This window comes from Equus quagga, chromosome 3 (assembly GCF_021613505.1).
Source record: "Equus quagga isolate Etosha38 chromosome 3, UCLA_HA_Equagga_1.0, whole genome shotgun sequence".
Lineage (NCBI taxonomy): Eukaryota > Metazoa > Chordata > Mammalia > Perissodactyla > Equidae > Equus > Equus quagga.
In genome coordinates, this window is record NC_060269.1 from 17,557,654 (window position 1) to 17,579,915 (window position 22,262).

Below are 22,262 nucleotides of genomic sequence, written 5' to 3' on the forward strand. Positions count from 1 at the left end.
TATTCTCCAGTTTCTTTCACGCTTGGACATAAAAATAGAATTTTCCCCCATGGTCTATTAAAATTGATGAATATCTTCTCTTCTAGAAGCATCTAATTTCATGTTTATTGAAAGCTTTCAGTAATTTTTTTCTCAAAATAATTAAACTTTTGGTGGAAAAGCAATTATAAACTAAACTTTGTTTTTTCGTGCATACAATCTCTACATGTCTTTATTTTCTTTCATTTTACATTTTTAGGGGTATCTTTACTTTTTTATCATGCATCATATTATCACAATTTTTGAAATCCAAAGGAGAAAAAATAAAATATAACAAAGGCTTCATTCCTTGTCTTTCATTAAAATCATTGTCCATATCATACCGTAAGTTTGGTACCTATGCATACGTAGATTGTAATTTTATGTGTAGATTTTACCTATAAACTAATGTGTTACTTTAAAGAAGTTATCATGGAAAGGTTTCACTTATTCAAATAACCACACTATTGTCTAAATCATTTTTGATCATCCTCTTTAAGAATTATTCAAAAAGTTATTTTATGTACTGAATATATGCACATTTTCTGTATTCCTTAATTTTGCCATATCTTGTTTTTTATAATAAAAATATATATTATACAGAATGAACACTCCCTATTCCACAAAATGACTGATTTTCACCTGTTCCCCCAATTAAATCCACTCATAAATGCTGCAGATTTAATACTATTGAGACTAAACATGAAGATTATCCCACAGGCTCTCCAAACAGGCAAGCAAACAAACAAAAGTACCTGATCTACAAGTATCTAAATCTTTTCTTTCTACTTCTTCCTACCTGAATGCCTGAATTGTGGAGGATTAGCAAAAACACAGCAACAGCAAACAAGCAAAAACACCCTAACATTCTCTTAAAATCACGTATCATATGCATGTTTCGTAAAAATTTTTGGTTCCACTTTAATCTACTTATCTTTGTTGGCTAAATTACACTGAAATAATGGTATCGAGATAAGAATTTTTGAGAAAAGGCTTAAAAATGTCTCTGTTTTAAAGGAACGGTTTCCAATGCTTTCAAAAGTTTTCAAGTCCTAAAAATACAGAAATGAAACTTAACTGTCTTGTCTGTTTCCAATTCACTCATTATATATACACTGTATGTATATTATATGCAGTACAGGAATATGTAGAAGTGAATGTTCTAGCCTAAACAAAGGGATTGGTGATAGCATTTTTAGTATTCAGGTTTCCATATATGGGTTTTGGGTTACAGGCTGTCAGCATCAGAGGATTTGAATTTGCTGTTGGCCCTATTGCTCTTACATTTTTTTTTTTTTTACCTTAAATAAAGAAAGGCACCAGGAGATTCCTACAGATCTTTTTTCTTTGCCACTATCCCTAGGCAAGAAGGAGGAATTAGCCTTGAAACCAGATCCTTCTAGTCCCTGTATTTAATTTTAAGTAAGAAATCAGGCGACCGAAGATGTAAGATTGTCAGAGAACAGCAGAGGGCAGTATTTACTCATGGCTGAATAGTCTCCGTGCTCAGAAAAGTTTTAAATTTGGAGGGGTCACCGTGGCAGAAATGCATGACATATGCCCTATATTTGCATTGCTTGGCTTAAATTCTGATTTTCTAAATGGTTTCCCTTAAAGGGGAAAGAATACTGACCTAATTCCTAGTCACATTTTTTATTCTTTTAAAGAAGCGACGCATGCTACCACAAAAACTAGCTACAGTAGATGGCAGGGGAATTAATGGGAGTGCAGTACGTGGCACATGGACATTTTTAAAATTTCATTTTTTTTCTATTTTTCTCATATCTGTTCTTTCCCCAGACCAAAAAACAAACCACAACACAACGAAACAAAATTTCATCATGATTCCTTTGGCTACAAAATGTCAAGGGGGAAATACTACAACAGAGATCAAAATTCCAAACTTTGCAACAGGAAAAGATCTCCATCTTTCCAAAGGGCTACCATTGTTATTGTTGAAACTCCAAGGTTTGGCTACCGGCACCTGGGATCCATTTGGGAAGGGAAACAAAACAAACACGAAGTTCCCCTGGCTTTTCCTATAGGAAGTCCAAAGTGCGGCTGGTACCGAGACCTTGGTGTCACCTGGAAGGTGGGGGACGGGGCAAGTGGGTGCAGGTTTAGGGTTCAGCTCGCCCTGGACCGCAGGGAGCTCACTCTGTAGACAGAGGAGGAATGGGAGGATCGGGTTTGGATTCTGTCGGATCCCATTGTACAGCAGCTCCCTCCCCTCCATCGAAAGAGACGGGGCAGGAAACGGTTAAAGCAAATCCTCGCTGTGCATTCCCAGACAGGCTTTGCTTAATCCTTCCTCCCCGCACGAACAGACCCTCACCCCCCGCCTTTCTTTTATTTCTCTCGACCCCCTTACCCCTGAATTATTACTAGCATAACAACCCAACGGTCTTCCCCCAACCCCCGCCACTAAAGTTATTTATCTGCAAACCTGACCCCGCCTCCATCTATTCTGCGGCAGCTTTTTGCTGTTATTGCTCTGACGCCGGCCAAGATTTGACCAAAAGTAAAAAAAAGGGAAAAAAGTCAGCCCCCCTCTCAGCGCCTCCGACTCGCCGGGCTCCCACACCCGACCGCCTCGGTCCTCCGGGAGGCTGGAGTGATTAGCATCCCGAGAAGCCAGTCGGAGGCCGAAAACGCCGGCGAGCGCTCGCGGTAGGAGTTCCAGGCGGGGCTGCTTCAGCTCCGGCCCAATGGGGCCGGGGCGAGGGAGGGGCAGTAGGTGACAGGACCGGGAGCTAGGGGGAGTCCTGGCGAACTAAAGTGCGGGGATCAATGAGTGGCGAGCAAAGTTTCTGAGTCTGGCTCCAGCTCGAGGTCTTCCCTCCCCCTCTGTTTGTGTTTCGGCGACGCGCTGTGTGTGTGTGTGTGTGTGCGTGTGTGTGTGCGCGCGCGCGCGTGCAGCAGGGAAGGGGCGGGGAGTGTGAGGGACCCGCCGGAGGTGGAGAGGGGCTCGCTGTGCTCCGGCTCCTCAGCGGTACAACCCTCAGCCCGGGCAGGCGAGAAGGAGAGCGCTGACAGCGCGGTCCCGAGCTGCCGCGGGCGCCGCCACCGCCCAGCGCCGACCTCCCCGCCTCCACCGCCAGCGGGGAAGGAGACCGAAGGACCAACCACCCCCCGCCCCAAACAAAAAGCCTTGTGGATTACAAAGTGAAACTGACACGGGACAATAAAAACAAAGATAACCAGGGCAGGGGCGAGGCGCACGAGAGTGGGCTTCTGACTGGGGCCGCCGGAGAACGAACCCCCTGGCATGGTGAGGGGAGGGGACTCGGGGACCGCGCGCTGCTCCAGCCCGACCCCTGCGAGGCCAAGAAGAAAGGGGGACTTGCGCTCGATTTGGATGTACAAATAATGGGTCGGCATTGCTCCCCAGCACAGGTAAAAATTAAAAAATAAAAAAATGCCAAGGAGCTCTGGATGTTGCCTGCGCCCGACCACGGGCTCGAAGCCGCACCAGGGGCGGCGGCGGCGGCTGCTGGAAGAGAAGGGACGGAGCTGAGCGCTCCCAGGTCCCGGAGCCCTAGCGCCAACTCGAGCGCCAGGAACGCAGTTCGAGAGCTGCTCGCGCGCAGACGCCGCCGCCTGGGCCTCAGCGGCCGCTCCTGCAGCCCTGTTGGAGGGGCGTTGCAGCCTTGTTCTTTGAGGAGTGGGGGCTCGAGGAAATCCCTCGTCTCCAGTTTTTGGGAAAGGAATTCGATCATCTCCCGGTTCCCCATCGCCCTCTTCTCCGGGCGCATTTGTTCGTTCCACACATCGCTCCAGACGCTCGTTCTTCCCTCTTCACTTTCTCTGCCTTGGGTAAGTTCTAAAGTTTCTGAAGACAATTGTTTGCAATGATTCCTCATATACCTTAAATACAGGCAACCTCTCCCAACTCACATCCTCCACCCGGGCGAAAACGCTCAGACTCTGGATTCAAAAACAAAGTGAAGAGGGAAAATATAGGAGGTTTGAGAAACTTTTCAGGGAACTCATCAACGCGCAGGAGTGTCCCGCGGAATGCCGTGCCGCTTTTCGTCCCGGCATCTCTCTCGCACTACGCGCCCAAATGGCTACCTGGAGCCTTTGGATGATGCGACTTGCTTCTGCTGGGCTGGAGGTTCTTTGAAATAGCAGGGCTCTCAGAGCCATCGGCTGCATTTTTGCTGGGGCTACTTAATCCCTGTCATTATCACTCCCTTTGCCTCACCTCTTCCTTCTCTTTATCACACCGTTCCAGGGAGCCAGGACCATGGACTTGGCAGCAGACAGGGCTCCTGGCCGCCCGTGGCTCCCGCTGCCCACTCTGTCAGTATTTCAGCTCTTTCGCATCTTTTGGCTGCTGTCACTGCTCCCGGGGCCGGCCCAGGTGAGCGGGGCAGAGCAGCGCCAGGTTTTCCAAGTGCTGGAGGAGCAACCTCCCGGCACGCAGGTGGGCACCATCCAGACGCGCCCCGGCTTCACCTACCGGCTCAGCGAAAGCCACGCCCTGTTTGCCATAAACAGTAGCACCGGCACCCTGTACACCACCGCCACCATCGACCGCGAGAGCCTCCCCAGCGACGTGATCAACTTGGTGGTCCTTTCCAGCTCGCCCACCTACCCCACAGAAGTGCGAGTGCTGGTGCGGGACCTCAACGACAACGCCCCCGTCTTCCCAGACCCCTCGATCGTGGTCACTTTCAAGGAGGACAGTAGCAGCGGGCGCCAAGTCATCTTGGATACGGCCACCGACTCAGACATCGGCTCCAATGGTGTGGACCACCGCTCCTACCGCATCATCCAGGGCAACGAGGCGGGTCGCTTCCGCCTAGACATCACCCTGAACCCGAGCGGCGAGGGCGCGTTCCTGCATCTGGTGTCAAAGGGCGGGCTGGACCGCGAGGTCACTCCGCAGTACCAGCTATTGGTGGAAGTGGAGGACAAGGGCGAGCCTAAGCGGCGGGGCTACCTTCAGGTAAACGTGACTGTGCAAGACATTAATGACAACCCCCCGGTTTTTGGCAGTTCCCACTACCAGGCGGGGGTGCCTGAGGACGCGGCCGTGGGCTCCAGCGTCCTCCAGGTGGCGGCGGCGGACGCGGACGAGGGCACCAACGCGGACATCCGCTATCGGCTGCAGGACGAGGGGACCCCCTTCCAAATGGACCCCGAAACCGGGCTTATCACGGTGCGAGAGCCCCTGGACTTCGAGGCCCGGCGCCAGTACTCGCTTACGGTGCAGGCTATGGACAGAGGCGTGCCTTCCCTGACTGGGCGCGCCGAGGCGCTGATTCAGCTGCTGGACGTGAACGACAATGACCCTGTGGTGAAATTCCGCTACTTTCCTGCCACCTCGCGCTACGCCTCGGTGGATGAGAACGCTCAAGTGGGCACTGTGGTGGCTCTGCTCACCGTGACCGACGCAGACTCCCCCGCGGCCAACGGGAACATCTCCGTGCAGATTCTCGGGGGCAATGAGCAGCGCCACTTTGAGGTGCAGAGCAGCAAAGTGCCGAATCTGAGCCTCATTAAAGTAGCCAGCGCCCTGGATCGCGAGCGCATCCCTTCTTACAACCTAACAGTTTCCGTCTCTGATAACTATGGGGCGCCCCCTGCCGCAGCGGTCCAGGCGCGCTCTTCTGTGGCAAGCCTGGTGATTTTCGTCAATGACATCAATGACCACCCTCCTGTCTTTGCACAGCAAGTGTACAGAGTGAACCTGAGCGAGGAGGCGCCCCCGGGAAGCTATGTGAGTGGAGTGTCTGCCACCGATGGCGACTCTGGTCTCAATGCCAATCTGCGTTACAGCATCGTCTCTGGCAATGGACTAGGTTGGTTCCATATTAGTGAACATAGCGGCCTGGTGACCACTGGGGCTGCTGGGGGCTTGGACCGTGAACTTGCTTCTCAGATTGTACTGAATATCAGCGCTCGGGACCAGGGGGTTCACCCCAAGGTTTCCTATGCCCAGCTTGTAGTAACTCTCCTGGATGTGAATGATGAAAAGCCAGTATTTAGCCAGCCAGAAGGGTACGATGTATCTGTGGTTGAGAATGCCCCAACAGGGACGGAACTATTGGTGCTGGGAGCAACTGATGGGGATCTGGGTGACAATGGCACAGTGCGCTTCTCCTTACAAGAGGCTGAGACTGACCAGAGGTCCTTCCGTCTGGATTCTGTGTCTGGGAGGTTGAGTACTATCTCCTCCTTGGACAGAGAGGAGCAAGGTTTCTACTCCCTGTTGGTTCTGGCCACAGATCTAGGCTCCCCTCCCCAGTCTTCAATAGCTCGCATCAATGTGAGTCTCTTGGATGTGAATGACAACAGCCCTGTGTTCTACCCAGTCCAATACTTTGCTCATATTCAGGAGAATGAGCCTGGAGGCAGCTACATCACCACAGTGTCTGCTACTGACCCAGACTTGGGTCTCAATGGAACTGTCAGATATAGTATATCAGCTGGGGACAGGTCTCGGTTTCAGGTCAATGCTCAGAGTGGGGTTATTTCTACAAGAATGGCCCTAGACAGAGAAGAGAAAACAGCTTACCAATTGCAAATTGTCGCTACTGATGGTGGCAATTTACAGTCTCCCAACCAGGCAATAGTAACCATCACTGTATTGGACACTCAAGACAACCCACCTGTATTCAGCCAGGCTGCCTACAGCTTCGTGGTCTTTGAGAATGTGGCTCTGGGATATCATGTGGGTAGTGTGTCTGCATCCACCATGGATCTCAATTCCAACATCAGTTATCTCATTACTACTGGGGATCAGAAAGGTATGTTTGCTATCAACCAGGTCACTGGGCAGCTTACCACAGCAAGTGTGATTGACAGAGAAGAGCAATCGTTTTATCAGCTGAAAGTAGTGGCCAGTGGGGGCACAGTGACTGGAGACACTATGGTTAACATAACAGTTAAGGATTTGAATGACAACTCTCCCCATTTCCTTCAGGCGGTAGAGAGTGTGAATGTGGTGGAGAATTGGCAGACAGGTCACAGCATTTTCCAGGCCAAAGCTGTGGACCCTGATGAAGGTGTCAATGGCATGGTACTCTATAGCTTGAAGCAAAATCCCAAGAACCTGTTTACTATCAATGAAAAGAATGGTAATATTAGTCTGCTAGGGCCCCTGGATGTTCATGCTGGTTCCTACCAGATAGAGATCTTGGCATCTGATATGGGTGTTCCACAGCTCTCCTCTAGTTTCATCTTAACAGTTTATGTCCATGATGTAAATGACAACCCACCAGTGTTTGACCAACTTTCTTATGAGGTCACCCTTTCTGAGTCAGAACCTGTGAATTCTCGATTTTTTAAAGTGCAAGCTTTTGATAAGGATTCAGGAGCAAATGGTGAAATTGCATACAGCATTGCTGAAGGAAATACAGGGGATGCTTTTGGCATATTCCCAGATGGTCAGTTGTATATAAAAAGTGAACTGGATCGTGAACTTCAAGACAGATATGTTTTACTGGTTATTGCTTCTGACAGAGCAGTGGAACCCCTTAGTGCTACTGTGAATGTTACTGTAATTTTAGAAGATGTAAATGATAACAGACCTCTTTTTAACAGTACCAATTACACATTTTACTTTGAAGAGGAGCAGAGAGCTGGGTCATCTGTTGGCAAAGTAAGTGCTCTAGATAAAGACTTTGGGCCAAATGGAGAAGTAAGGTATTCTTTTGAAATGGTGCAGCCCGATTTTGAGTTGCATGCTATCAGTGGGGAAATTACAAACACTCGCCAGTTTGACAGGGAGTCCCTTATGAGGCAGAGAGGGACTGCAGTGTTTAGCTTTACAGTCATTGCTGCAGACCAGGGGCTCCCTCAGCCTCTCAAGGATCAGGCCACAGTACATGTTTATATGAAGGATATAAACGATAATGCTCCCAAATTTTTAAAAGACTTTTACCAAGCTACAATATCAGAGTCAGCAGCCAACCTGACACAAGTTTTGAGAGTATCTGCCTCAGATGTCGATGAAGGTAATAATGGACTTATTCATTATTACGTAATAAAAGGAAATGAAGAAAGACAGTTTGCTATAGACAGTACCTCTGGTCAGGTGACACTAATTGGCAAATTAGACTATGAAGCAACACCTGCCTATTCCCTTGTAATTCAAGCAGTGGATTCAGGGGCAACCTCCCTCAATTCAACCTGTACCTTAAATATTGATATTTTAGATGAAAATGACAATACCCCTTCTTTCCCTAAATCAACACTATTTGTTGATGTTTTGGAAAACATGAGAATTGGTGAACTCGTGTCTTCTGTTACTGCAACTGATTCAGATTCTGGTGACAATGCTGATTTACATTACAGTATTACTGGGACTAACAACCACGGAACTTTTAGCATTAGCCCAAACACTGGGAGTATTTTTCTTGCCAAAAAACTGGACTTTGAGACACAGTCTTTGTACAAATTAAATATAACAGCAAAAGACCAAGGAAGGCCTCCTCGTTCATCTACGATGTCAGTGATTATACATGTGAGGGACTTCAATGACAATCCTCCTAGCTTTCCTCCTGGGGATATTTTCAAGTCTGTTGTTGAGAACATTCCCATTGGAACATCTGTCATTTCAGTGACTGCACGTGACCCTGATGCAGACATTAATGGGCAACTATCCTATGCAATCGTTCAACAGATGCCAAGGGGCAACCACTTTGGCATAGATGAAGTCAAAGGCACTATATATACTAACGCTGAAATCGATCGAGAATTTGCTAATCTCTTTGAGTTAACTGTAAAAGCCAATGATCAAGCAGTGCCTATAGAAACTAGACGGTATGCTTTGAAAAACGTGACCATTTTGGTTACAGATCTCAATGACAATGTCCCAATGTTTATATCACAAAATGCTCTTGCTGCAGACCCTTCAGCTGTGATTGGTTCTGTTCTGACAACAATTATGGCTGCCGACCCAGACGAAGGTGCTAATGGCGAGGTGGAGTATGAGATCATCAATGGTGACACAGACACCTTCATTGTGGACCGTTACAGTGGAGACTTGAGAGTTGCTTCAGCACTGGTGCCTTCTCAGCTCATCTATAATCTCATAGTTTCAGCGACAGACCTTGGCCCGGAAAGGAGGAAGTCAACCACTGAATTGACCGTCATTCTTCAGGGCCTTGATGGACCTGTTTTTACTCAACCCAAATATATAACTATTTTGAAGGAAGGAGAACCCATTGGTACCAATGTAATATCCATAGAAGCAGCTAGCCCTAGGGGATCAGAAGCCCCAGTGGAGTATTATATTGTTTCAGTTCGTTGTGAAGAAAAAACTGTTGGACGCCTCTTTACTATTGGACGACAAACGGGCATAATTCAGACGGCAGCCATTCTGGACCGGGAGCAAGGAGCATGTCTTTACCTGGTGGATGTTTATGCCATAGAGAAATCAACTGCATTCCCCAGAACACAGAGAGCAGAGGTAATGATTTTGTAGTCATTTATGAATTATTTGTTGATGTGGTTTTTAGAAAGAGCATTCTCTTTATATTTACTTTCTATAACTATTTACCCTTGTTGTTTATTGTTCATTTTATTCACAGGAGCATATAAAAGTGTACTATCACAAAGACTAACAAGAAATACATGCAATTTAGTTTTAATCCTGGTCAAAACCAAACAATGAGCAGTTTTTACTTTGTATTTCACCTCATAGCAATCACGTGGAAGGCCAGGGAGAAATCTTTAGTCATTTCAGAAGTGCAAAACAGAAATCCATGTATCTAAGCTAAAGCACCACACTAAACTAAACACCCCTCCGTAAGGAAGTCTGCTGGAGGATGGGCAGTTTCGGACTTCTAGGGGGAGTGGCAGTGGAGGATGGACTGACAGTTTACATCAGGGCGGTATTATCTTTCACATCCTCAGCAGTCTTGGCAGTTTCTGTATAGGCAGTGACTAATTTTAATGTGCTGAGCCAAGTTTGGGGAGATTCCTGATTTCATCTGCCTTCACATTTTAGGCACTATCTTCTGACTTGGGGTAATCCTTTCTCTTCCCTCTTGAACTATAAAGCATGCAATGTGCTGTGAATGATCAGAGATTAGAAGCTGTTTCTTGAGACAAAACCGTGTTGTTCAATGCCATGGTATAGGTACATGTTCTTCTGTCTGCTGGTGGGTAAGAAATTCTTGTTTCACAGTATAAGCCAAAAGAATTCCAAGCTTGACCTTCCTTAGGCTTGTACTTCCATGTATCATTGATTTGTTTTTTAATTGAACTACCTCCAAAGTTGTTTTGATAATCAACTAGAAATAATATAGCTATACTCTGGAAAGCTCTCATTTGCTGTCTTCTTTCTCTCTCTCCCTGCTCCCTTCAAAGATATTCTAGCGTCACTCAGCCAAAAACACAAAATATCAAATGTGGTTTGTGATACTTGGCATTAACCCAGATACCACATGCTAGTGAAGTTGAGGCTCGTGTGTTTGTTTTCTTGCTTTCTTTTCTTTTTTGGGGAGGTGAGGGGTTTCCTTCATTTAAAATGTTCATTTGCTATTATTATCTCTCTGAATCCCCTGTGATTTTGTTTTTTTCCGTAACGGCTAACTATGTCTGTTCTATGGATGGAACAGCAAATTCATGGCCTAGAGGGTATTAGAGATATAATTAGAGATATAATCCTTAATAGAGATATAATTCTTAGATATAATTCTTAGAGATGTAATTCTAAGTGGAATTCAGTTTTGTCTTATATACATTGCCCTGAAGGGACTTCTAACCCAAATGTCCTCTTTTGCCTAATTAGGTTTTTAAAGATCTTAACACAGGGCTTATATATTGAGCTATTTGGTTTAACTCAGGCCATGATTTACATGTAATTTTATTTGATTTGAGGTTATTCCTATGCTAAACCCACTTCCTGTCTCTACCTTCCTTCTCTGGAATTATTTCTTAGAGGAAGAGATTTAATTAGCTTGAAAACTGAAATATTTATTAAAGACGGGCAATTAAGTCATTATAGACTTCAGATGAATTTGTTAAACTGCAGAACAAATTATGTTATTGGTTGTTGTTTGGTTTCTTACATTAAATTTTATTAGAACAACATGGAGAATGAGGATAAATGTCCATTGTTATCATTAGAATGTATACTTTGGCTTGTTATTTACTCATTAGATATGCAAAGATTGGTTTAGCTTAAATTTGTTAAATAGTGGTGTCTCTGCAATAGACATGAAGATTAAAATATAAATCATTATAAATTATTTTCTTAGTAGTAGAAGATACTATGTTACTTTTTTAGCCTCAAATGATATCAATGTGAAAAGTTATTCATATTTACTGTACCCTATTTATTTAAAATCTGGGGAGAATTCATTATGATGGCTTTTTTATAGGAAAAAAATTGTTTGTCAGGGTATCTTCTGTGAACTAAAGTGCTGAAATTGTAAACCAAGTTTGAGTTCCCAAGCTCCAACCACTCCTAAAATTAAAAGCAAATGTGTTTCTCCAAAGAATATTGAAAGCAGTAGTTGGGGGCTAGAATTTCATATTATTATTGGTTGTATCTTTCAAGTATATACAATAAAGTTCTTTCTTCCTTCTGCTCAAACAATTAATTTACCGTGGTTCTACCTCTGGTTGTCAGAGGTGATTTTTCAACTGTTTGTTTTCAAGTGCAAACTTCACTCCAGTGGATTTTGTACAAATTTATTCATGTACATTGATAGGAGTCTGGGTTGCTTACTCAGGTTTCTGGCTAGAGTCATGACTGATCACATTCGTGGGCAACAAGAGGGTCAGTGGGTAAAAGAGAATGATTTAATCTGCATTCTTTTCCAAGCTCTGATACTTGTGGAGGAGGACTGGAGACTGCAGATCTGCTGATCTTGCTCATTCTAGAGACCTGTCCAGTTGTCCACCTTCACTCACCCTACTTATTGTATCTCAAACTTTGACATGAACAGGAGTGTCTATGAAGGCTTTTGAGTTGCAGACACCAAGTTTATTATCCTTTTATTCTTGTGTCTTTATAACCTCAGAAGGGTCTTGATTATGTCAAATAGCTCACACAAATTTTGTACCATTTTTTCTAGATTCAGCAAAAAAATGAAGATGTAGTACTTCAATGAGCATTTCTGTTTTAATATGTGTTGGATAGGAACATGTTACTTAGGGACTTGGTTGGACCTCATCAAGGCCAGAGGCTTGGTTTCATTGATCTTTATGATCTCGGAGCCTCATATATTACCTGATGTGTGGTACGTGCTCAGTCCAGGTTTGCTGAGTGAGATGGTAGAAAAGCTAAGACCAGAACATGTGTTCTTGTGCCTCAGAATAAATCAACAGAGAGAAGCTGGGGGAATGGTGGAAGTTAGTAAATTTGATGTTGATCATTAATTGAACTAAGGATATGCTAATTATCTCTGTTCTACAAAAGAATTGAGAATTGTCAGAAAACACAAAGAGGAAAGAGGAACTTAGATGGGTGGTCTCACATGGAACTTAAGGTTTAAATGGAAGGAGATACTGTATAAGCGTCCAGGTTGCAGTTCTCAAATTTGTTGGTTTCAGGACCCCTTTCTGCTCTTAGAAATTGTCAAGGACCCCAAAGAGCTTTTGCTTAGGTGTGTCTTATCTATTGGTATTTATCATTTTGAACATTAAAACAGAAAATTTTAAAATATTTATTAATTCATCTAAAAATCACATTAAACATATAACATTTTTTTTTAATTTTATTTAAAAAAACTTTATTTTAGCAAAATTAAAAAAATAATGAGGGGGCTGCCCTGGTAGCATAGAAGTTGGGTTAGTGTACTCTTCTTTGGCAGTGAGGGATTTGTGGGTTCAGATCCCAGGCACGGGCCAACACACTGCTCATGAAGCCATGCTGTGGTGGTGTCCCACATACAAAATGGAGGAAGACTGGTGTAGATGTTAGCTTAAGGACAGTCTCCCTCAAGCAAAAAGAGGAAGATTGGCAAGAGATGTTGGCTCAGGGCCAATGTTCCTTTAGAAAAAGAAATAATAATAATAATGAAAAGAGAGACATTATTTTACATTTTCTTAATTTTTTAATGTCTGACTTAAGAGAAGACAGCTGGATTCTCAAATCTTCTCATTCAGTCTATTGTAATGTATTATTTTGGTTAAAGTCTATGAAAAGAACCCATCCTCACTCCAACATATGGAGTTGGATAAGGGAGAGAGACTTTGATATCCCTTTTCAGATATTTGTGGGTTTTCTTTTGATACTACACCAGAACTGTAGTATCTGTATCTGTAGTATCACAAGTGGTAGTTTGTTAAAACTTACGTGTGATGTGGAATGTGAAACCATATCAATGAACTTCTCATGTTTTGTTACATAAAAATATATTGATCTATCTTGCATTCTGAATGGATCTTTTACCTATGCATTTCTTAGAAATAAAGATCAGGCATTGATCATTTGGAAAACATTGGTATAGCTTATAAGAATCTTATCAAAACAGTCTTTAAATATATTGACTCTCAACCTCATGGTGATGGCTGGAAGTTTTCCAAAATCTAAATTTTCATTTCAAAGCTCAAATTTTATCATAAATAACATGTATTATAAGTTATTTTCCTTGATGTATCAGCCTGCCTTTGTTCATTTTCAAACAAACGAAAAAATGTCTGCCACATACTCAAGTCCAAAAGCATAGTTTCTCTGTCAGTGGTTCTTTCAGGTAAAAATCATGTTCCATCAATAAAGCAGCTAGTTCAGCTCGCAACTCAATCGCACGCATGCTTTTCCTTGAAATAGCTACAGTACTTAGGTCCAGATTAATGGTTCTTTGTGCACAGTTCACTATTTGTAATACAAAATATTGAAAAGACATCAAGATTTGAGTCTAGATTTAATAAAATTAATAATGTTACTGTTTCTTCAAGGAAAGTTTTTAAGTGAAATTGGCATTTTGTTTTCACTGAGATGCCTAGCAGTGAAGAACAGTCTGCTCTAGAAGACTAGGGAGCTACTGCTCGGATCGGTGCTCAGGCACAAGCAGCTTCCCCCACCATTGTGTTTGCACCTCTAGTGTAAATGTCAGCACAGGGAAAAAGGCAGACGTTTTGCATTATTACGAAGATAATTTTGATTTTCCGGGCCTCTTTAATCAGTTTCTGGTGTGCCTGGAGCCCCAAGTTCCACAGTCGGAGAACCATTCTTCTAGGTACTGAGATTTTTGCAATTCAGTAAAAGAAGAAGCCACTAGAAATACTTTATTAAAAGTGTATTTAGAATATTAGGTGAATGGACTATGATTCGTTAAAGATTAGAAATGAGTTTTAGCAAATTAATAATAAATTAATTTATTTTCACAGTGAAATCATCAAGATTTCCAAGAGAAATGATGGCAACATTTGTAAGATCAGTGCTGAATACCAAGTTTAGAAATAATTTTCTTCCAGAGGGTTTAGAATCAGAATTAGCACACCTTAGATTAAATACCTATATAGCTTGTGTATCATCCTTCACAGGCAAACTATGAGCAACAGAACCGGGTATATTATAATAAATAATTACTACTATTATTATAAAATGTATTGAGTATTGCTATGTTCAATCATGGGCTAAGTGCTAAGTGTTTTCTTAGTGATTTTGTCATTTGACCCTCACAACAGTAGTAATATCATTCCCTTCAGAGCTATAAAAACAGTCTCAGAAAAGTTAGATAATTTGCTTAAGGTCAGATAGAAAGAAAAATCACATCCAGACTTGCCTAAGTCCATTATTTGTACTCATAGCTACTATTCTATAAAGTCAGAGCAATCTGTGGTTTTAGTTAAGAGAAGGGCTCTTTACTCTGTAGATATGACTTTATATGTATGCTTTTAATAATCTTGTTTTCATGCCCTTGTTTGTTGTTAAAAAGTCTTTGAAAAGTAGTCTTATGTGTTGTCTGAACTACGGGAACCAGGCTTTTTCATGCTTCAGTTAAGGCTGTCGGCGGATGCTGGATTCCTATGGGTCAGTTAGTGGCGGTAGCCATGAGCCCAAACTGGGCATGTGTGGAAGTGTTTCCGGAGCAGGGCAGAAGGATGAGAACATGAGCAAGGGGAAGCAGAGACAAATGAAGAGCTCAGGTACATGAAGTGCCTCTCCTCATCCACAGGACTAGACAATCTGGAAGAAGTTGTTCCCATTTATAAAGGCGGAGAATCCATTTTTGGATTTTCAGATATGAAATCTTACTCTCCGAAGGAATCATGATAAAGTTGGATGGAGTGCGAAGACTATGTTAAAATTAGGAAAGCATCTTATTGCTTTCTCTGCTTTTGATCTCCAGAGTGTTTTTTAAAAAACAACCTGTGATTATTTTCTGATTTGGTTTTTTCTCCCTATTGGTGTGTTTTTAAATTTATTAAAAAAAATACTGTGACTTAGAGGGCTCTATAAATTTTCAGGACATGTACAAATGTGGACCACAAACAGGAATATTGATGGCCAATTAAACTCAGGCTGCATGTTTTATATGTGGCTTCAAGATGTTTCATTTGGTCTCTGTTTTGGTGATAGATTTCCATAGACCTAACTTATTGTCTGATGAATTTATTATTGCTTTTTTGCCTTTATTAAAATCCTAATCATTTTAATCCTTTATTGTTTCATTAGATTTTGAGGCAACTACTCTAGGAACAGTTCTGAAAAATATTTATATACTTAGCATTTTGTGGAATCAATTTTTCATCGTGTTGTCTGCAGCTTGAGCTTTGTCATCATTACAATGAATAATTGCCTAAGAACCTCATTAGTTGTGAGGCACTGTTGAGTTAATGACTATAAAAAAATTCCACAGGCCCTGAGGTGGGTCCTCTAGTCCAAGAATTAATAAATCTAGGGCTCAGCTCTTTATAATACCCATGAAACTAGGTAGTATTCTGAATTAGGAATGGAAATTGAGAGTGGAAATAGGAAAAGAATAACTGGCAAGTGATATGGGCCAAGATAAAAAGTTCCTTAAAATGTCCTAGATATAGACTATGGTAAATCTTTTCTAATGTTTTCAAGCTTTAAGTAGTCTATGATAACTGGCTGATTTTAGTAGTACATTAAATACGGACGAGAGAGTATTTTTTTTTTTTATTTTTCCTTTTTCTCCCAAAGCCCCCGGGTACATAGTTGTGGGTCCTTCTGGTTGTGGCATGTGGGATGCTGCCTCAGCATGACTTGATGAGCGGTGCCATGTCCACGCCCAGGATTCGAACTGGCGAAACACTGGGCTGCCAAAGCGGAGCGCGTGAACCTAACCACTTGGCCACGGGGCCGGCCCCAGAGGGGAGAGTATTAAGCATGCATGCAGACAAGTGAAAAAGAAAATTCTATTAGACAAATATTCTTTATAAAATATACACATATAATATATTATATATTAATATATATAATAGCATATATTAATGGTATGCAACCATTCTACAAAGGCTGCTGAATTTTCCCTGGTGTTCATATCCTAAGACAAAATAGGACAATAATGTCATGAAGATGAAACATAATCTAATTGGCAGATAATTTACATGTGGTAATGAAGAATTGACTATAGGAACACAGTCTTTTTCATTCTCTAGACATATATCCATAATTAAGAAAGAATCAGTGAGTAAAAACCAAGTTTTACAGTATTGAAGAAATGTTGAGAGACATTTACAAACCCTGCTTGACAACTGGCTGTTGGGAGCCAATGGCATTGTTACTGATTGTTTCAGATTATTTGACATTTTTCTGAAATGTTTTATCATTTATACATTCGAAAATACACAAAGTGCTTACATTATGTCAGACACTGGTAAGCATCAGGGACTGTCTTGCCTTCACAGTAGGTACATATGACATCTCATCATTTGACACGTGAGAATACTGAGGCTCAGGGAGGTTAAGTTTACGGAGCTGGTTTGTGGTCGAAGCAGGATTTGAATCCAGCAGTCCGACTCCAGAGTATGTACATTTGATCCCCACACAGCACTGAGTAAGCACTGACATAAGAGTGGTTGATACTTTCATAGTGGTGACTGAAGAAATGTAGGGAAAAGTGAAATTTAGGTAATGACCCAGTAGTAGGTTTACTTTATGCTCTTATCAATCTTTATTTAGGTTAGGTTTGAACAAATGGACCTAGAATCTGTCAGTTCTTCATTTTAATTTTTTAAACTTGAGATGGGAATATATTTCCATTCTTCTAGTTACTGCCTCAGTTATTTCCTTCCCTTTTCAGCAAAAGTTTCTTGAAAGAGTTGCCTATACCTGCCTTCTTTCTTCTCTTTCTCTCTTAAATCCACTCCATCAGGCTTGGCTTCTGCCACTCCAGTGAAATTGCCCTTACCCAGGCCACCAAGATAGTCACATTTCTACATCCAATGGTCAGTTCTCAGTGCTTACTGTATATATACTTCTGAATCATCATACTCTGTGGATGTTTCTAAGTCATCATAATCTGGGTTTTTCCCCTATTTCTGGGACCAATTCCTTCTCAGCCTCCTTCACCAACTTTTCTCCATCTCCTCAAATTCTAAATGTTGGACTGTCCCCGGAATCAGTGCTTGAAACTCTTCTCTTTTCAAGCTACACTTACTGTACACTTATCTCAATCAATCTCATGATTTTAAATAACATGTACACACTAATGACTCTGAAATTTTGTCTCCACTCTGTGTATATCTCCTAAATTCCATATTTGTATAACCAACTACTTACTCTTTATATTTGATTAGGTTCTTAATAGATATTTTAAATTAACATTTCCAAATCTGAGCTCCTGATATCTTCCCTAATAAAAACCTACTCTACCTTCAGCCATCTCCTCAACTGATGTCAATTCCAATCTTCTAATTGTTCAGGTCAAAAAACTTGGAGTCATCTTTGACTCCTCACTTTCGTACCCTATGCACAATCGGTCAGTTAATCTTGACTCTCTCTTAAAAATATATCCAGAAACTGATCATTTCTCATCCCTTCCATTGTTAGTTACTACCTTGGTTTAAGACACCGTCATTTTTCCCTTAGATTATTGAAGACACCTTATTGATCTCTAACATTCTTTCCTACTATTCTCCTCCCTTGCTTATCTCCTTTACCCACTCTGGCTTCTTGCTGTTCCCAGAACTTGCCAGGCACACACCTGCTTCGGAGCTCTTGCTCCTGGCTCTTCTCTTTGCATGGAACGCTCTTTCCTCCTGATATCTATTTGGATAATTTCCTCTCATGCTTCAAGTATTTGCTCATATCTCACATTCCGAGTGAGAATTAACCTTCCTTTACTAACTTATTACCATCACCACCCCCTCGTCCTTTCTGATCCCTATTTCTCTGCTACATTTTTTCCTCTTCCTCCCCTATAGGATTTACCAGCTTCCTTCACCTGCTTCTTCTCATCTCCCTTGGAATGCCCTTGGAATCAGTCCTTGAAATTTTTCTTTTCTAATCTATACTAATCCATTGAGGAGCTTAACCAATCTCAGTATTCTAAATAATACATAGACACTATACATGTGTCAGTGCCTGTGTGATATAACTTACTGATCTGTAATTTTGATTATGTTTTATCTGTCTTCCTTCTACTAGAATGAAATGCCACAAGGGCAAGTATATTTATCTTCTCTGTTCACTGATGTGCCCCACAAGCCTAGAACATTACTCAGAACGTAGTAGGCACAGATAAATTTTTGTTGAATGGTTGAACGAATGAATGAACTGACTTCCCTTCTTCTGTCCTTGACCCCTTCCGTCTAGTGTAACAGCTGAAGTCATCCTTCAAAATGCAGGTCAGATCATTTCACTCATTTGCTCAAAGCCCGTGGCTTTCCATTTCACTCACAGTAAAAGTCAGATCCTTATGGTGACCTGTAAGGCTCTATGTGACCTGCTTTGTCAGTTATTTGTCTGCCTTCTTTTCCTGCTGGCTCTCCCACACTGAGCTTGCTCAGCAACCACAGCCAGGGCTTCAGGGCCCGGCCTGGATGCTTGTGCCTCAGGGTCTTTGACTTGCCCTACTGCCTGTCTGAACTGCTCCCTTCACGCTTCCTTCACATCTTTCCTCAAAGTCACCTTGCAAAGTTCTCCTTCCCTTAACTTTCCTTTTTCTCTTTCCTTCTTTTCATTTCTCCTTAGTCTCTCTCATCACCCAACATAACACATATGTTACTTCTTTATTTTGTTTATGATATGTCTTCCTTCTAAAATATATGTTCCATGAGGGGAGAGATTTTCATCTGTTTATTACTGCCGTATTCTCAGCACCTTCAATAGGGCTGGCTCAATGCTGACACTCAGTAAATCTTTGATAAACTAAGGAATTACTGTCGAACACACTGCAGATATGCTGCCTCAGTGCCAGGAACTCAGTCAGTGATGCATGCTGAGGGAAAGGGGTCATTTTTCATATCTCAAGCCAAGCTGTGGAGCTTCCTCTGAAGTTACTGAAGCTGGCTAATTGGCAAGGGCTGATTTTCCTGGATAAAATGACAGTGGCTGCATGACTTGACTGGCTAAGAGCCTGGTAACCCAATCTCTAGAAATCTGAGTGTCTTGAGGTACAGCGCAATCACTGATGCTTATTTTATAGGCATTTTGGTGAAGTAGGACATTTTAGGATATATATCATAATGTATGCTACACTATCACTGTGTCTTCTTATTTCCTTAGAACTTACCTAATTTTGTTTTAGGGAGCAAATCTTAGCTTATGGTAAACCACGTTGCTCTTCAGCAAAAAGATGCATATGGAGACACTTCTTAAAAATTACTATTTTTGATACAGATAACTTTAAGTGCCAGCATTCCTCTTTCAAGTTTGCCATCCTTGCTCAACATTTAACATCCATAATATTAGTAAACTTAAGAAAATGCAGCAAAGAAAATATTGCTTAATAATTCATCGTGATCTGTACTTTAGTTGAAAGAGTGTATGCTTTTGTTTTGGAATAAGTTTGATTTAAATGTTTTCACAGCTACTCTCTGAATCTCATTTTCCTCATCTGGAAAATGGGAATGATAATACCTCTTTCGTAGCTTCTTGTGAGGATGAAAAACAGACAGGTACTCTGTAAAGTTTGTTAGTTCCTTTTTCTTTTCTCCAAAGTACAGATATGCACAGAACTATTAACTTTAATAAACACTTTCTAGGGGCCAGCCCAGTGGTGTAGTGGTTAAGTTCGTGTGTTCTGCTTCGGTGGCCTGGGCTTCACCGGTTTGGATCCTGGGTGCAGACCTGCACATGGCTCATCCAGCCATGCTGTGGAGGTGTCCCACATACAAAATAGAGGAAGATTGGCACAGATGTTAGTTCAGTGACAATCTTCCTCAAGCAAAAAGAGGAACATTGGCAATGGATGTTAGCTCGGGGCCAATCTTCCTCACCAAAAAAAGAGAAAAACACTTTCTATTTCTAAAGTGTTTTAGCGTGCTATCCATCTTTTTTCTTGATTTCCCTAAAAGGTTAGTAAGGAGATAGGTCAGGTGTTTTTCTCTTCATTTAAGTAAAATGCAAAGAGAATTTTTTGGTTTGTGTGTGGTCACAAATATAGACTAACATCCAGGTTCTTCTGACTTTGGTCAACATGCTTGACATTAAACCACACTGCCCAGTCTGTGGTTTAGTTGATGCTATTTACCTGTGTACCATTTTATTGTTGTGACATAATTCAATAATAGTTATAGTCTCTTACGGGAAGTAATTTATTAATCCAACAACTTTACTGGGAGGCCTCATTGCTTATGTAACAAGCAAATTAAAATATAAGATTATTTAGTGTCCATTTCATTTTGAAGACTTATCTCTGATTTAGATAGGGAATATTCATCTGTCAATTTTCAGTGATGATGGTGAAATATTGACTACCATGAAATTGCATGTTTATCTGTGAACCTATTTTGAAAATATTTTTTGGTCAGCTACTTAATGCATTTCTCTTAATTGAGGTCAAATTGGCTTCATCGAACACAGGTAAAAGTCTTTCTTCAAAACCGCTTTGTTTTTTACAAAACATATATCCTGGTAACTTCTTAAGTGAGAGTTTTCTAATTCATAAGTAAAACATTTCCCTTAAAAGAAAAATGTTTTATTACTTACTGAAAATTTCAAAATAAGCAAATACTCGAAGATGATGGTCTTCCCCCAGCTTAGTATAGTGTTCTGTAGTATATGACTCTTTGTCCTTTAGTTAAAACTATTACTATTTATATCTATATATGCATCCACTTCATTCTATGATGGATTTGAACCAAGTTACAAAAGGATATATATACAATGAAAAGATAAAATAGTTAAATGGATTTCTAAGAAGTAAAAATAAGTATAGCTAAAAAATAACCCTGGACTATATAAGATTAGTGTACAAATCTATACGCCTTGGGTGGGTGGCCTGCTGAGTTTACGCTTAGCTTTCTAAACATCAAATCAAACAGAGAAATGAGATCAGGTATATGTCATGGTGTCCTAAGACTAAACAGACATCTACATGCATAAGAGAGTTAACAAAACAAATATAGATTTTCTAAATGCAGGGACCTAAGAGGAAATTGACTCACAGGTACTCAAAAAAGGATCTATTTTCAAGTGCTGATTTTCTCAATGGTACCCTCACCAGTACAATGACAGGTTTTCAATATCTCTTTATTGTGATGTCTGTTATTATGGGTTTATGGCAAATTGTGAAAGCATGATTCTAGCAAATACTTTATTTATGGATGAAAAGTAATTCCCCATTGGTAAAGTGCTTTTATATGGCTTTATTTCATGTAGTGGGTTAATATTTTCTAATCACACAGAGAGCATTCCTGCTGGGGTTTTCACATTGGCACATCTGCAGCACATCACGGGGAAAACCTGACTATAGGAGTTTTCAGTAAAATTTTAGCATAATCCATGAGGAGACTTACTTGTATTTTTTAAGGCAGAATTGGTTAATTTAAACACTATTTGATTAAATTGGTTAAAACACTAGGCACCAAGCTAACAATCTGTGTCTTGGATTGTGACCATTTCTTATAAACATAATTCAGCTTTACTAACTGTTACTTGAATTGATTATATTACTTTATTGTACCATTTTTCCTCGCCAGTAGCTGTATGGCAGTCCTATAATTGCTACCAAAAGGTGACTCATAGTCTGTTTTTTTAAGATGGTACATTAAGTTCTCCACTAAAAAGATTAAAATTCTAATTCATGTGTAGAACCAAGTGGGACAGCACTACCTGTGTAGCAAGGCCACCTTAATATTTTATTATATTACATAATAAAATAGGGAAGGTAATTTATTTATCCATTGAGGTTATAATT

The 22,262-nt window shown here is 41.4% G+C and overlaps 1 protein-coding gene across 3 annotated transcripts in view; it reads left to right on the forward strand.

Moving 5' to 3' along the window:
* The first annotated feature begins 2,820 nt into the window (after window positions 1-2,820).
* FAT4 (FAT atypical cadherin 4) overlaps window positions 2,821-22,262 on the forward strand; it is a 158,038-nt gene continuing 138,596 nt past the window's right edge. The window contains exons 1-3 of one of the 3 annotated variants that reach the window (XM_046656227.1): window positions 2,907-3,834; window positions 4,256-6,776; window positions 8,880-9,442. In XM_046656227.1, coding sequence (XP_046512183.1) covers window positions 3,454-3,834; window positions 4,256-6,776; window positions 8,880-9,442 — 3,465 coding nt within the window. In that variant the 5' untranslated portion in view covers window positions 2,907-3,453. Of the gene's footprint in view, window positions 3,835-4,255; window positions 9,443-22,262 lie in introns of all 3 variants that reach the window. The other 2 variants (XM_046656226.1, XM_046656225.1) reach the window with 2 other exon arrangements.